Source organism: Aegilops tauschii, chromosome 3 (assembly GCF_002575655.3).
Source record: "Aegilops tauschii subsp. strangulata cultivar AL8/78 chromosome 3, Aet v6.0, whole genome shotgun sequence".
NCBI classification, from domain to species: domain Eukaryota; kingdom Viridiplantae; phylum Streptophyta; class Magnoliopsida; order Poales; family Poaceae; genus Aegilops; species Aegilops tauschii.
Window position 1 is genome coordinate 526607208 of NC_053037.3, and position 12390 is coordinate 526619597.

Below are 12390 nucleotides of genomic sequence, written 5' to 3' on the forward strand. Positions count from 1 at the left end.
TTGGTTGCATAAAAGACCAAGCAATCCCGTTAACCCGTTCCATCATTTCAATCCTAGAGCTGTGAAATGATGATTAGCGTAGCTTTTAGCCTTTGGGGTTTGGTTTGGTGGGATATGTTCCGATCGGGAAACTCCCCACGAAGTGGATAGGATCCTTTGTAACCAATTACCTACATTCAACCTTCTGTGGTGGCCAGACCAGACCGGGTCCAAGCGTCAATAGGAATACTATAAAAGGAATACAAACGTGTATGAACCATATGGTAACTTTGAGTTGACCTACAAAAATTTCAGACATGGGTGTTTCTTCATTAATCCAGAGTTCCAGTAGTTTGATGTTAAAAAGAATCAAATTGAGTACACTGGGTATTTCCTTGGAACTTTCCTTCAAATACATGACTTGTTCAAAATAGCGAAATGGGTCATAGTGTCACATTCCAGTGGTTAAGAAATAAATGATGAATCATACATATTTGTTTTCTCATTTTCCACCATGACTTTGACTATTTAGTGCTAAACCTACCACTCCAGAATCTCAACAACAATATATTATAAACTAAGAAAACAGTGTGGATTGTTTACCTCTGGTGGGCTATACTACACTAGTGTTTTTACAAAATTTAGGCGCAATACCGATAGATTTTAGTGGAAAGTATAAAAATGGTGATTTTTTGCTACCACAACTGCAATTGTGATGGTTTTTGTTACTTAATCCCAAATAAACGGTCGATTTGCATTACTCATCCATTTACATTCACGTTAGACATGAAAATGAGTTAATGAATAAGTAATAGTTGAATGCAAACCATATCGATCTTGTTTTAGACATGTTGGCTCAATAGAGTTAACTTTATTAAGGTAGAAAAATGAGAATATGATAGAAAAAATGTTAAAAAATATATAGGAATCTCAAAGCATGAGCCTAATCTGGATCTAAGAGCAATATAGCCCATGGGGTACAACCTACATATATTTTGCTTCCGCAAAATCAAAATATATACAAGGATGTTCACATTAGCATGTATATTTTAAAAAAAATCCACCTAACACTTAAAAAACCTTACGGAGAAACCATCTAAACTGAGAAATGCGTATCATCCAGACACCTAATAAAGCAAGACCCAATTAGGCTCCATTCCGGGACCCTTCGGCACCACGAAATCCGCAACCCCTACTCCCGTGCTACGAATGCGGCCCCTCTTATGAAATCTGCCAATTGTTGTTTCGTTCGGCGCCATGGGCCCCACTCCTGATAATAGTTGTTGATCCTATCCTGGCCTACAGATATCAAAACCCTAGGCTTGTTGTTTCGTTCGGTAACATGGGCCCCATTCCTGATAGTCGTTGATCCTATCCCGGCCTAACAGATATCAAAACCCTAGGTTTGACGTTTCATAGATTTCGACCGGGCGTCTGGCGTTAGGTGATCGACATACCCGTCGATAGCAAGGCGCGAGTGTTGACTTCACGACCCTCGGTGACAAACCTTCCCTGGAATGCATCCATGCTAATCAACGCACACGAAATCAGACGCTTGAAAACATTTGCGGTGGCACGCACGTTGACCTCCTACCACACACACGTATAACCGCGATGGAGCAGGAGGCGCGGAGAGCTACTTCGCCAAAGTCGCGCGTCCAAAGCCCGTGCGACAAAAAACAGAGTTCTCCGTGGGCGGCGCAGAGGATCCCGGGCGGAGCCGGCGGTCGTCGCACAGACCGCGTCCCACCGTATGACATCTCGGACTTTGGCGCCCCCACTCCCTATCCCCGAACCAACCAACCCACCCACCCAACCCCAACCCCAACCCATTCCTTTCCTTCTTCCCATCCTCTTCCTCCTCCCCCTCCCCCTCCCTCTCCTTCCCATTCCCGTCGAGCTGCCCTCCCTATCCGCCCTTTGCCGCCTCTCCGTCCGGTCTCCGCTTCCCTGCTCGCGCCGCCCGGCCGGCTAATCACCCCGTGAGTACTTCCCGCCGCCTCCCTGTCTCTCTGCAAGCAAGGCCGTTGCTGTTTGCTGCCGCTCTATCGATTTCTTGCTCGCGCGCGCGTCCTTGTCTCTGGGGATATTCTTGGGGCGGTTTCGTCTGGTCGGAGTTCTTGATTGGTATGTTCGTGCCTGTGCTGTTTGGGAGGCCTCGTCGTGTAGGGTCAAGCTATGGTTCTTGGGGTTGCGTGTAGAGCCGGCCTGCTTGGGCCTTGGGGTCCCATGCTGCCATCGTGATGTTCAGAGGAGAAAGCAGCACCTTGTTTGATGCATAGTTCATGATTATTTTTTTGTCAATTGGCATGTCATGCGCTCTGATAAGAACGAATACTTCCAAGATTTCTGTTTTTTTTTTTGCATCCCAATAGATTTAAGCAGCTTGCTGGTTCAGGCTTCATCAAAGATCGAGCAAGATTTGTGCAGATTTATCTTCTTTTTTGGCGAGCATATCGTGTTACTTGGGATTTTTCACACCAAAAAAATTGTTTGTGGTGCAAATGAGCCGTACTTGGCTGATATTTTGTCTCCGCGTTTCTTGCGTATTAGTCTAAGATTTATAAATCGGCTACTTGTAGATATGATTATTCTCGCCTAGTATTCTTTAAGACCTGGCAATCGGTGGTCAAGTCGTCGTTGCAAGTTAGGCAGTATTTTTCTGGCATTTAGTGGCCTACCATGTCCTGCGAGCTACTCCACTTGCTAGTTGCTAAATGTTTTATCAAAAAATAACTTGCAACATGCTATACAGAATTCGAGCTTCCCTCAATTAACGAGTGATTTCGATTGGATTACTTGTTAGGTATGGCTATGACCTTATTTTCAACAAGTTAGGTATGCGAACAGGGAATCTACTGGACTGAAAAAACAACAGGAACATCATCAAATGGCATCCTGTTAACAAGTAGCGCCATGTATTTCAGCTCATTGTTATTTAGAGAGGCTGCTGATCCTTTCTTGTCTTATTGTAGGCATTACAGAAATTGCACTGGGTTGGACCTAATCTGAGGTTCTGAAGAAAGAAGGCCTCAGGATATTTAGCTTGGCAGGCCCAGAGGTGCTTGAGAGAAGCTATGTCTTTTGTCGGGCGAGTAGACCCGTCAACGACATACGCGGATAATATTTATGTGCATAAATTTGGCGCACCCAACTCAAACTTTGCTGCAAGAAGATTTGGCTCTGATACGCAGTTGTTCCGTTATGGCCCTGAACCATTCAATTCCGAGGACTATGGACATATGGGTTTCCCTGAAGCACCATCTGCTGCATTCCAGAACTCCTTCTACAATCAGCAGGCCTCACTAACGCCCTGCTCCGATGCGGAAAAAGACTCACCGGTGTTCTCCAATGTGTCTCAACAGAACTCCCAGTCTATATCAGATAATCAGAGTTCTGGACTTGAAGTAGAGTTCGATGATGAGATCAGGCTGAAGCTTCAAGAGCTGGAGCATGCTTTACTTGATGATGGAGATGACATCTTGTTCGAAATTTCCCAGGCGGGTTGCATCAGTGATGAATGGGCCGATCCCATGAAGGATGTCTTGCTTGCAACTTCTCCGAAAGAATCGGAATCAAGCATTAGTTGTGCAGGTAGCAACAGCGGAGAAGCACGGACCCCAAAGCAGTTGCTCTTTGACTGTGCCACGGCATTAGCTGAATATAACGTAGATGAAGCACAGGCAATCATAACGGACCTCCGGCAGATGGTCTCAATCCAAGGGGACCCTTCTCACAGGATTGCAGCTTATCTGGTGGAGGGCCTTGCTGCAAGAATAGTAGCTTCAGGGACGGGCATCTACAAGGCATTGACATGCAAGGACCCTCCAACCCTGTATCAGCTGTCAGCAATGCAAATCCTCTTTGAGATCTGCCCATGCTATCGATTTGGTTTCATGGCTGCTAATTATGCCATACTTGAAGCCTGCAAAGGCGAAGAAAGGATGCATATTATAGACTTTGACATCAATCAAGGCAGCCAGTATATTACACTGATGCAGTTTATGAAAGATGATGCAAACAAGCCACGCCATTTGAGAATAACTGGTGTGGATGATCACGAGACAGTACAGAGGACTGTTGGAGGTCTGAAGGTCATTGGGCAACGCCTGGAGAAGCTTGCGGAGGACTGCGGAATATCTTTTGAGTTCAGGGCAGTGGGTGCCGACATCGGGGATGTTACACCTGCAATGCTAGATTGCCGTCCCGGGGAAGCACTAGTTGTGAATTTTGCATTCCAGCTGCACCACCTTCCTGATGAAAGTGTTTCGATCATGAACGAACGGGATCAGCTCCTTCGTATGGTGAAGGGCCTTCAACCAAAGCTTGTGACCCTGGTTGAGCAGGATGCCAATACCAATACTGCTCCATTTCAGACAAGGTTAGTTATCTCATTATCCAATTCTATTGCGGCAGTAATTTTGGTTCTTTATGGATTGGGTAGTTTCTCCACATCCTTTCTAGACATTAAATAATGTTCCTTTGTAGATTCTGTCTATTAACTCTTGTGTTTCTCTTCCAACTGCCGAGCCCCTAAAAATACCTGAAACATCTGACTTTCACAGGTTCCGTGAGGTCTATGACTACTACTCCGCTCTTTTCGATTCACTGGACGCAACACTTCCAAGGGAAAGTCCGGACAGAATGAATGTGGAGAGGCAGTGCCTTGCTAGAGAAATTGTTAACATCTTGGCTTGCGAAGGCCCTGATCGCGTGGAGAGGTAATTCCAGTGCTGCTGTCTACTCATACGTCATGCAAATTCTTCTTCCAAATTATGCATACCACAAACTCCATGTGGCTGACAGTGAAGTTGTTTATACTCCAGGTACGAAGTTGCTGGGAAATGGAGGGCGAGAATGACGATGGCTGGATTCGCACCGTGCCCATTTAGCAGCAACGTCATCGGAGGAATAAGATCGCTGCTGAGCTCGTACTGCGACAGGTACAAGTTCGAGGAGGACCATGGGGGACTTCACTTCGGCTGGGGAGAGAAAACGCTCATCGTCGCCTCCGCGTGGCAATAGGCCGAGCTCGCTGACTTGGGTTGCATTAGCACTGCTGTATTTTAGGAGCTTCTGGTGCAGAGATTGTAAAAAGGGTGTGAACCACGGAGGAGTTCTTGGCTGATCTTATCTAATTTTAGGAGTCTGCTTGTCAGAATAATTGAGTTTGGCTGATCGCCCGGGTGAACCATGTTGTGCTGCTGCAGCAACTGGTTGTGTTGTTGTATTCTGGGATAGAATCATGACATGTCGACTCTGCTCCATGTATAAATCTATTTATGTTGCTAGAACATACTCCTAAGTACGTACAATGTTGTGTCTGTTTGGGAACTAGAACATGCAGTAATATATATAGGACGCCAGTTTGGGACACCTAGGTGTCTGGGCACCTTGCCTCTTCATCGTTGGATCGTGTTCAGCGATTGATTTGGAAACCAATAAAAATGCATCAATTGCTAGTTAATTTGGCAGGCTTTAATTCGTGGACCGTCCCATGCATGCATGTCACGTGATAAAAAGACAGGGTATTAATATGTAGGTCGACATTTATTACTTTCTTATATAGCATGTATTTTGCCCTTGTATAACAGATCAAGTTAGGAATGGGTATGTATGACGCAAGATTTCATTGGATATATACGCACCCTGAAAATGCACATAATTTTGGTAGTAGGTATTGCATACCCATATTAGATAATTAAAAAATAAAATAAAACATAATTAGTTCTAAAAATAAATTATTGGGTATATACGTACCCGCATGTGTACATAATTACATGAGTAGGTATTAGATACCCGTATTTGTACATAATATCATTAATGGTATTTTTTATGGTATCGTTAGTAGGTATTCAATACCCATATATTTACATAAATTATTGGGTATATACGTACCCGATATGTACATAATTTCGTTAATAGGTATTAAATACTCATATTAAATAGTTAAAAAAATAGAACGTAATAGCTCAGAGAATAATTTACTGGGTATATATACCCGTGTATGCACATAATTTTATTACTAAGTATTAGATACCCGTATTAGATAGTTAGGAAACAAAAATACGCGTATTAGATACTAATAGTAGTTCAGAAGAAAATAAAATATTACTTTGATTTATTGTATGGCAAGTCTTGCATGCCTAATAGTTAAAAATGAAAATAAAATGTAAACACAGAAAGTCTTGCATGCCTAATAGTTAAAAATGAAAATAAAATGTAAACACGGAAAGTCTTGCATGAAGAATAATTAGGAAACAAATCAAACATTCATTGTGCGGCTGTACATACCTAAAACAATCAAGATGCCCGGGCACCTAGGTGTCCCAGTTAATTTACCTATATAGGACATATAGGTGCCCACGCTTGGCCACAGATTTCTGTCTATCAATACAATCATGTAAATACTTGCAAAAGCCCATCCAGATTTTTCTTATAACCAATAGAGTAGTTGCCAGCAGTTCGGCCACAGGTTTCTACCAAAAAATGGTAGAATAAAAACATTTATTTATCTTAGAGTAATCTTGTGAAATTACAACAGCTTGATGTACAACATAACATTTCAAAATCCATATATCAAATACATACACACATATGCTCTCCAGATATATTCGTCAAATGGTAGAATAAAAACATTTATTTATCTTTGAGTAATCTTGTGAAATTACAACAGCTTGATCTACAACATAACATTTCAAAATCCATATATCAAATACATACACACATATGCTCTCCAGATATATTCGTCAAAGTAATTTAGCTGACAACACTGTAATCTCAAGAATCTGAATACTTCACGGTCCATATTTGTCTATATTTGCCGTATGTGCTATAAAATATATCTCATATTGAAGGCAAGGTATAAGCTCAATCTTATCTTCAAGGTAGGCTGTGCCGTGAATTCAACGAGCTATAATCAGAGCCAGGTCGTCTTTTGACCCGTTTAGTGGATTCCAAAAGTCCAACAAGAGACGGGAGAGGATGCGGGACAGGGACATTCCTCGATCTGTACAGCCTCTTCAGACTCGCATGCAAAGATTTCGATGATCCAATGACACACAGGTGGTCCGTTTGACAATCTGTTACTTCTGCATTTTTGACCATGCGAAGACTTGAACTTTCCGTAGTGCTGATAGATATTGGTTCTATTATAATGTCAGACTTTTCCGGTTGATCAGGCACTACTGATATATTGTGTTGAACAGTAGGCAAAGGTTGAACTGCAAATGCTTCTGGTAGGGTTGGGGATGCTTTACCCTGACAGGAGGGAGCCACATCTCCAGCTTCAGCACACTGACAGGAGGGCGCCACATCTCCAGCTTCCACACAATCTTGTTGGGAAGCTGGGGCTTGCTTTGTGATTAAATCCATAGCAGAATATGTTTCAACATTTTTGCTGCTATCATGAAGCAAATCTTCCGGTGCACAGAATCTGGTTTGTTCAGCTGCAGCAATGTACTGGTGGCACAACTCTTCTTTCATTATGTCAATCGCTTGAGAACCAAATCTTGCTCTTCCAAACAATGTAATATCTGGTTCTTCAACCGGCGGGGATGGCACAAATTGCAGTTCAAGTGTGCTAACATCAAAATCTGTGCATTCTTCACTGGCAGAAGTTGGATGATCATCATCAACAAAAGTTGAGAGATCTTCATCTGGCTGCGTGCAAGAAGCAAGCACCGACGAGGGTGAGGTTACTGACTTTTGAAGAGGATCCCTGAATATCTTCCACAATGGATCATTAGTTGTCAAGCGAGTCTTGAAACAATGTTTCTTCACATAGCTCAGCTCCATGGCAAAGCATGGGGGAGTTGTTGAGATGACCCATTGAGGTTGAAGAAGTTGCATCGCCTGCTCCAACTCGTCACGGGAAGAGTGAATGGAGAAACAGACATGCCAGATCCCAAAATCATCCTGCTGAGCTTCTGTTAGGCTGGGTTTCTGGTTTCGACCACAGGCATACCACTGCGTTGAGGGGCGGATAAATAAAGGCTCCGGCTGAAGACTAGCCCTTGCCCCTTCAAGCTTTTTACTTGCATTATCATACAAATGGTGGAATCCAACTATCTGTGGAAATAAAAATGGTTAAAGCCAAGATAGTAGAAAGAAAAAATTACCTACTTTACATGCAATATACATCAGATGAATTGGTTGAATCCAACTATCTGTTGAGTTAACAGAGTTAGAACCAACAAAGTAAAAAAAGAAAGAATAGAAGTACTCTGTGACAATACACATAAGAACAGCAGTGACACGAATTAAGAATTTTACTATTCAAAATTGGTTACAGAATTTGCATTATTGTTTTCAGTAACAGCTTTAGAGAATTTGGTACTGGCATTTATTCAATCATACAAGTGTTCAGCAGTCCTGACAGGTTAGCGGTATGTGAATTAAAACAGAATGAATGTCATCGAGTAACACACCTGAAAGCGACAAGATGGATCATCAGTGATGATCTCAGGGGCTGTGAGTGACAGAGCTTTAAAACAATCTGAATTCCTTCTCGTGTCAACATAAATTTTCGATCCAAATGTCCTGGACACCTCAACTAGGATCTCTTCGTGACCAAGAAGGTCACAAGCAAGATATACAAAAGGTGCATCCGGATGCTTCCATATACAAGCTATAACCTGCATTTACTGAATCATTTCAAAACGGTGACTTCCCCGCTGTCATAACTACAGCCCCCCAGGCAATGACAAGAACATTTAAAACCTCAGAGCAGAGGATAACCTGCTGGATTGCCAACTCCTTGCTTGGTAGTTTGAGGAAGCATTTGGAAAATGTGCAGTCCAGGAACACGAAGTCTAACCGACAAACATTTTCTTTCCCTTTCTTTGCTATGTATTTCAGTGGCAAGTTCTGAGCACAATCTGGTGTAAGTCGGCAGTCGCCCGTGTGCAGTATGCTACCGAATTCACCCTCAAACAAGAACATAACTGCCCCTGAAATCAGAGGGAACGGCAACAGTTAGTGCCAAAGGCCAAATTCCCAATTTCCAGGGTGCATTTTATGATATCATTAATATAGCAAAACATATGCAGATATGCTCGAGCTTGTCATTAATAGGGTTAAAGAAACTTGATTAGAGGTGTTGTGCCAAATCTGGTAAGTGGTAACATCAGTTCTAGCCATGCTTCAATGTACTGATGACACAGTGTTTCTGTTTGAGGTTGATTTATCTGGTTTAAAAATATTCGTTCACAAGAGTGAAATATGTTGTTTGGGAGAATCTAATCAGGGCAGGGAACAGTATATGGATTTTTTACTTGTGTGGAGGCGGTTCTGCCTATGAAATATCTAGGGGGTCCCCTACTCAAGAAAAGATCAACACATAGTGACTGGAAGAGAAATAAATAAAAGGTAGAGGGTAAACTGGGCACATCGCAGAGGAAGTTTCTCTCCAATGAGGGGAGCGATCATGTCTCCATTTGAATTATCTACAGTTTTTTTTTCCAGATAGAAACTGTTGTGGCAAGACAGGAAGGGGGGACAGAAACATCAGCTGGTAAATTGTAATGCTGGAGATATGTCGGAGTAAATGACCACGGGTAGCCTTATCAGCCCCCCATGGTATTTCAAGACATCGGGGCTGGCTGCGCCCCTCAAATATCAAAGACAAAGGACTGCCTCCCTGGGGCCGGCTGGTCCAAATGGCCGGCTGCCAGGAGGCGGCGGAATCCAGAAGGCGGCCACGAGGTGGGCCGACTCCTAGCAGGCGGCTCCACGTTCCCTTGAAGTTAGCACCTCATTACAACGACGGGAGGGGCGTGGCTACAGTGCAGCCTGCCACCCCCGAATCCAGGGCAGAACGTGGCCACAGTGCAGCGTACCCGGCGGACATCCCCAGCCCGGCGCAACACTGTTGCCACGCCGCTCATGACATCATCCATGGCAGAGGAGGCCATGCTCCCATGACGGGCTGTCAGTACGGCCTGCAGGCAGTGGGCCCTACTTGTCCGTGACATGCCAGAAGGCGGCGAAGCCCTGACCAATCGGCACAGAGGGGGACCAAGCAGGCGGCCCTCCCCCTCCATTGGAGTTTGTGCGCCATTAACCAGATTAGACGGGATATGGCTACAGTGAGCGCCCGCCAGGCGGCGGGACTGTAGCCACGCTCCCCACGACAAAGCTTCCGTCATCAGAGGCGAGGCTACAGTGCAGAGCAGCCGACAGGACCCATAGGCGGCGGGCCCTGCCTGTCGGCGGAGAACACGGCAGCCGGCGGGACCCATCAGGCGGCGGGCCCCAGCAGCCAGCGGAGAAGCCGGAGACCAAAGACACTGACGGCCGGGTCCTACACCCGGCCGGATTACCATTGTACCCCTGGGGGGTAGGCCTATATAAACCCCCCCAGGCGACCCCATGCAAAGGGCTCAGATCCTGAGAAAACACACACACCACGTAGGGAGAAAGGAGTAGAGCTAGCCTTGTTCTTCTTCTTCCCCTAGCCAAACAGCTCAAGGAGCAAGCTTGTAGCTACCTTGTTGAGATAGTGATCATGCGGAGACCCCGCAGAGCAGGACTAGGGGTGTTATCTCCTAGGAGAGCCCCGAACCTGGGTAAGATTCGCCGGCGTAGGCGATCTCGCCCAATCCCGTTTCTAGAGCCTGGCGACGTACTTATGTCCCCATCCATGATAAGCCATCCCTTGGCATATGTCGCTCCATATCCCCGACAAGATAATAACATCATTTTGTGCATTCATTTTTCCATCGTTAGACATGCCTGGGGTGCACCAAAATGTGTTTTGGATATTGACATTGAGATAAGTTCAGTAGCAAATTTATATGGTTGGGTGCTAAATTTGCAAGGGTCTCACAGGGGGCGGTTAGCTGTAGGGTAGCTGCTCACATTTTGTTGATTTGGACATATCATAATGCAGCTTGCTTTCGTAACGTGTTTCCTTATGACCCAACTAGTCTTGTAGCGAAAACGGCTCATTGGTTGAACTTTTACTCTGGATTACATAAAGGCATAAAGCAGGTGTGCGCTCAATGCAGTGCTGAGGGGCAAGCTTATTTCTGCAACTGGTGTTTGAGTTCTTCAATCGGAGGCGGGGGTCAGCGCTGATGGTTGAGGATTGCCGTAACTGAGTGTTTCTGGTGAGCGTAGCTGGGAATCATCGGCCGTGGTCCATGGAGACACTTTGAGGCAAACGCTTTGCATCTGTATCTCGTTTTTGTGGTGCTCTTTTGGTCCGGCTATTATGCTACTGTTGTGCTTCTAAAAACGTTGAGAGCCTGCTTAGATCTCCCAGTAGCTGCCAAGGGTGATGCTACACCGGGAGGGGCTAGCTTGATGATGTGGTGTTTCATTTTGCATTTGAGAACTTGGGAGCTGACTATTTATCAGTTTCAGAAATGAAAGCAGTACTGATTTATGCACTAGCAAGTTGAATCTTAGGTACGATGCATTTCAGAACTTGGGAGCTGGCTGTTTATCAGTTTCAGAAATGAAAGCAGGATTGATTTATGCACCAGCAAGTTCAATCTTATGTACGGCGCATTTGTAGTAGTAGGATTGATTTATCCACTAGCAAGCTCAATCTTACAGAGTGCTGTAACACGATGAGCAGACCAAACAAGGATAAAACAACAATTACCAGGGCAGTGGTTGGCATCGTACGCGGTGACGGAGAAGGCGCCGGCGGGGTCATCCACCTTGAACGTCCTCCCCACCTCGACCTCCACGAACTCCCCCTGGTCCAGCTGCAACACGGCCGCACCGCGCGAGAAATCTCAATCCACCGCAGCAAATTCAAAATCTACCGCGTCTCTCTGGGAGACAGGCTAAGGTACCTGGGGAAAGTGGCGGAGGGCGAGGGACAGGGTGAGACGGGTGGCGTAGAGGGCGCCTCCTCCGGGGTCGGCCCCGGCGCCGGCGCCGACGAGGTGGTCCCGGTGCGCGTGGGTGAGGAAGCGGTGGCGCCGGCGGCGGGAGGAGGGGCCCCACGTGTCCACGGCGAAGGGGAGCCCCCGCGGCATCTCTATCGGCATCCTCCCCGGAACTTTGTGAAATTGCGGGCGGGCCCTCCTCCGCTTCCTCGGAAGCGCGCCGCTTCGTCGGGAGTTGGTTGGGTCGGTTTTATATTCCTCGAGTGGGAAGAGTGTTCTCCTTCCGCTGGAAGGAAGAGAAATGGGTTCGTGGATTCGGGTTCTCACTTCAGTTTAGTGGCCGGACCGAGGCCCAGGACCCGCTAACTTGCCGCCTTTGCTAAGTTCGTAAGTTGGCTGGCACTGACAGGTGGGCCCACATGCCAGTGCTCTGTCTTTTGCCCGCCAGGGCTTGGGCCTTCCCATTCTGCTTCCTCTGGGCCTAACAACTAACTATTGCAATTTCAAAGTTCAAAAAAAAAAAAACTCGGTCCAGTGGAATGGATGTAATTGTATGGATGCGGCTATT

At 45.6% G+C, this 12390-nt stretch overlaps 2 protein-coding genes across 2 annotated transcripts; one reads left to right on the top strand and one right to left on the bottom strand.

The window, feature by feature from the left end:
- The first annotated feature begins 1617 nt into the window (after window positions 1-1617).
- Window positions 1618-5273, top strand: LOC109757743 (scarecrow-like protein 1). Its single transcript, XM_020316569.4, has 4 exons — window positions 1618-1961; window positions 2955-4360; window positions 4545-4700; window positions 4806-5273. The coding sequence occupies exons 2-4, from the start codon at window positions 3057-3059 to the stop codon at window positions 5002-5004; spliced, it is 1659 nt and encodes a 552-aa protein (XP_020172158.1). The 5' UTR covers window positions 1618-1961; window positions 2955-3056; the 3' UTR covers window positions 5005-5273.
- Window positions 5274-6601: 1328 nt separating this feature from the next.
- On the bottom strand, window positions 6602-12057 carry LOC109757744 (uncharacterized). Its single transcript, XM_020316570.4, has 5 exons — window positions 11787-12057; window positions 11591-11696; window positions 8719-8930; window positions 8409-8615; window positions 6602-8049 (listed from the first exon to the last, which is right to left on the bottom strand). The coding sequence occupies exons 1-5, from the start codon at window positions 11982-11984 to the stop codon at window positions 6862-6864; spliced, it is 1911 nt and encodes a 636-aa protein (XP_020172159.1). The 5' UTR covers window positions 11985-12057; the 3' UTR covers window positions 6602-6861.
- Window positions 12058-12390: the final 333 nt, after the last annotated feature.

Excerpts from the sequence above, each read along its gene's own strand:
- LOC109757743 (XM_020316569.4), top strand. The coding sequence starts at position 3,057 with ATGTCTTTTGTCGGGCGAGTAGACCCGTCAACGACATACGCGGATAAT. Across the intron at positions 4,361-4,544 it reads ACTGCTCCATTTCAGACAAG|GTTCCGTGAGGTCTATGACT; the intron begins GTTAGTTATCTC and ends TGACTTTCACAG. Across the intron at positions 4,701-4,805 it reads GGCCCTGATCGCGTGGAGAG|GTACGAAGTTGCTGGGAAAT; the intron begins GTAATTCCAGTG and ends TTTATACTCCAG.
- LOC109757744 (XM_020316570.4), bottom strand. The coding sequence starts at position 11,984 with ATGCCGATAGAGATGCCGCGGGGGCTCCCCTTCGCCGTGGACACGTGG. Across the intron at positions 11,697-11,786 it reads CCCTCCGCCACTTTCCCCAG|CTGGACCAGGGGGAGTTCGT; the intron begins GTACCTTAGCCT and ends GCCGTGTTGCAG. Across the intron at positions 8,616-8,718 it reads AGGAGTTGGCAATCCAGCAG|GTTATAGCTTGTATATGGAA; the intron begins GTTATCCTCTGC and ends CAGTAAATGCAG.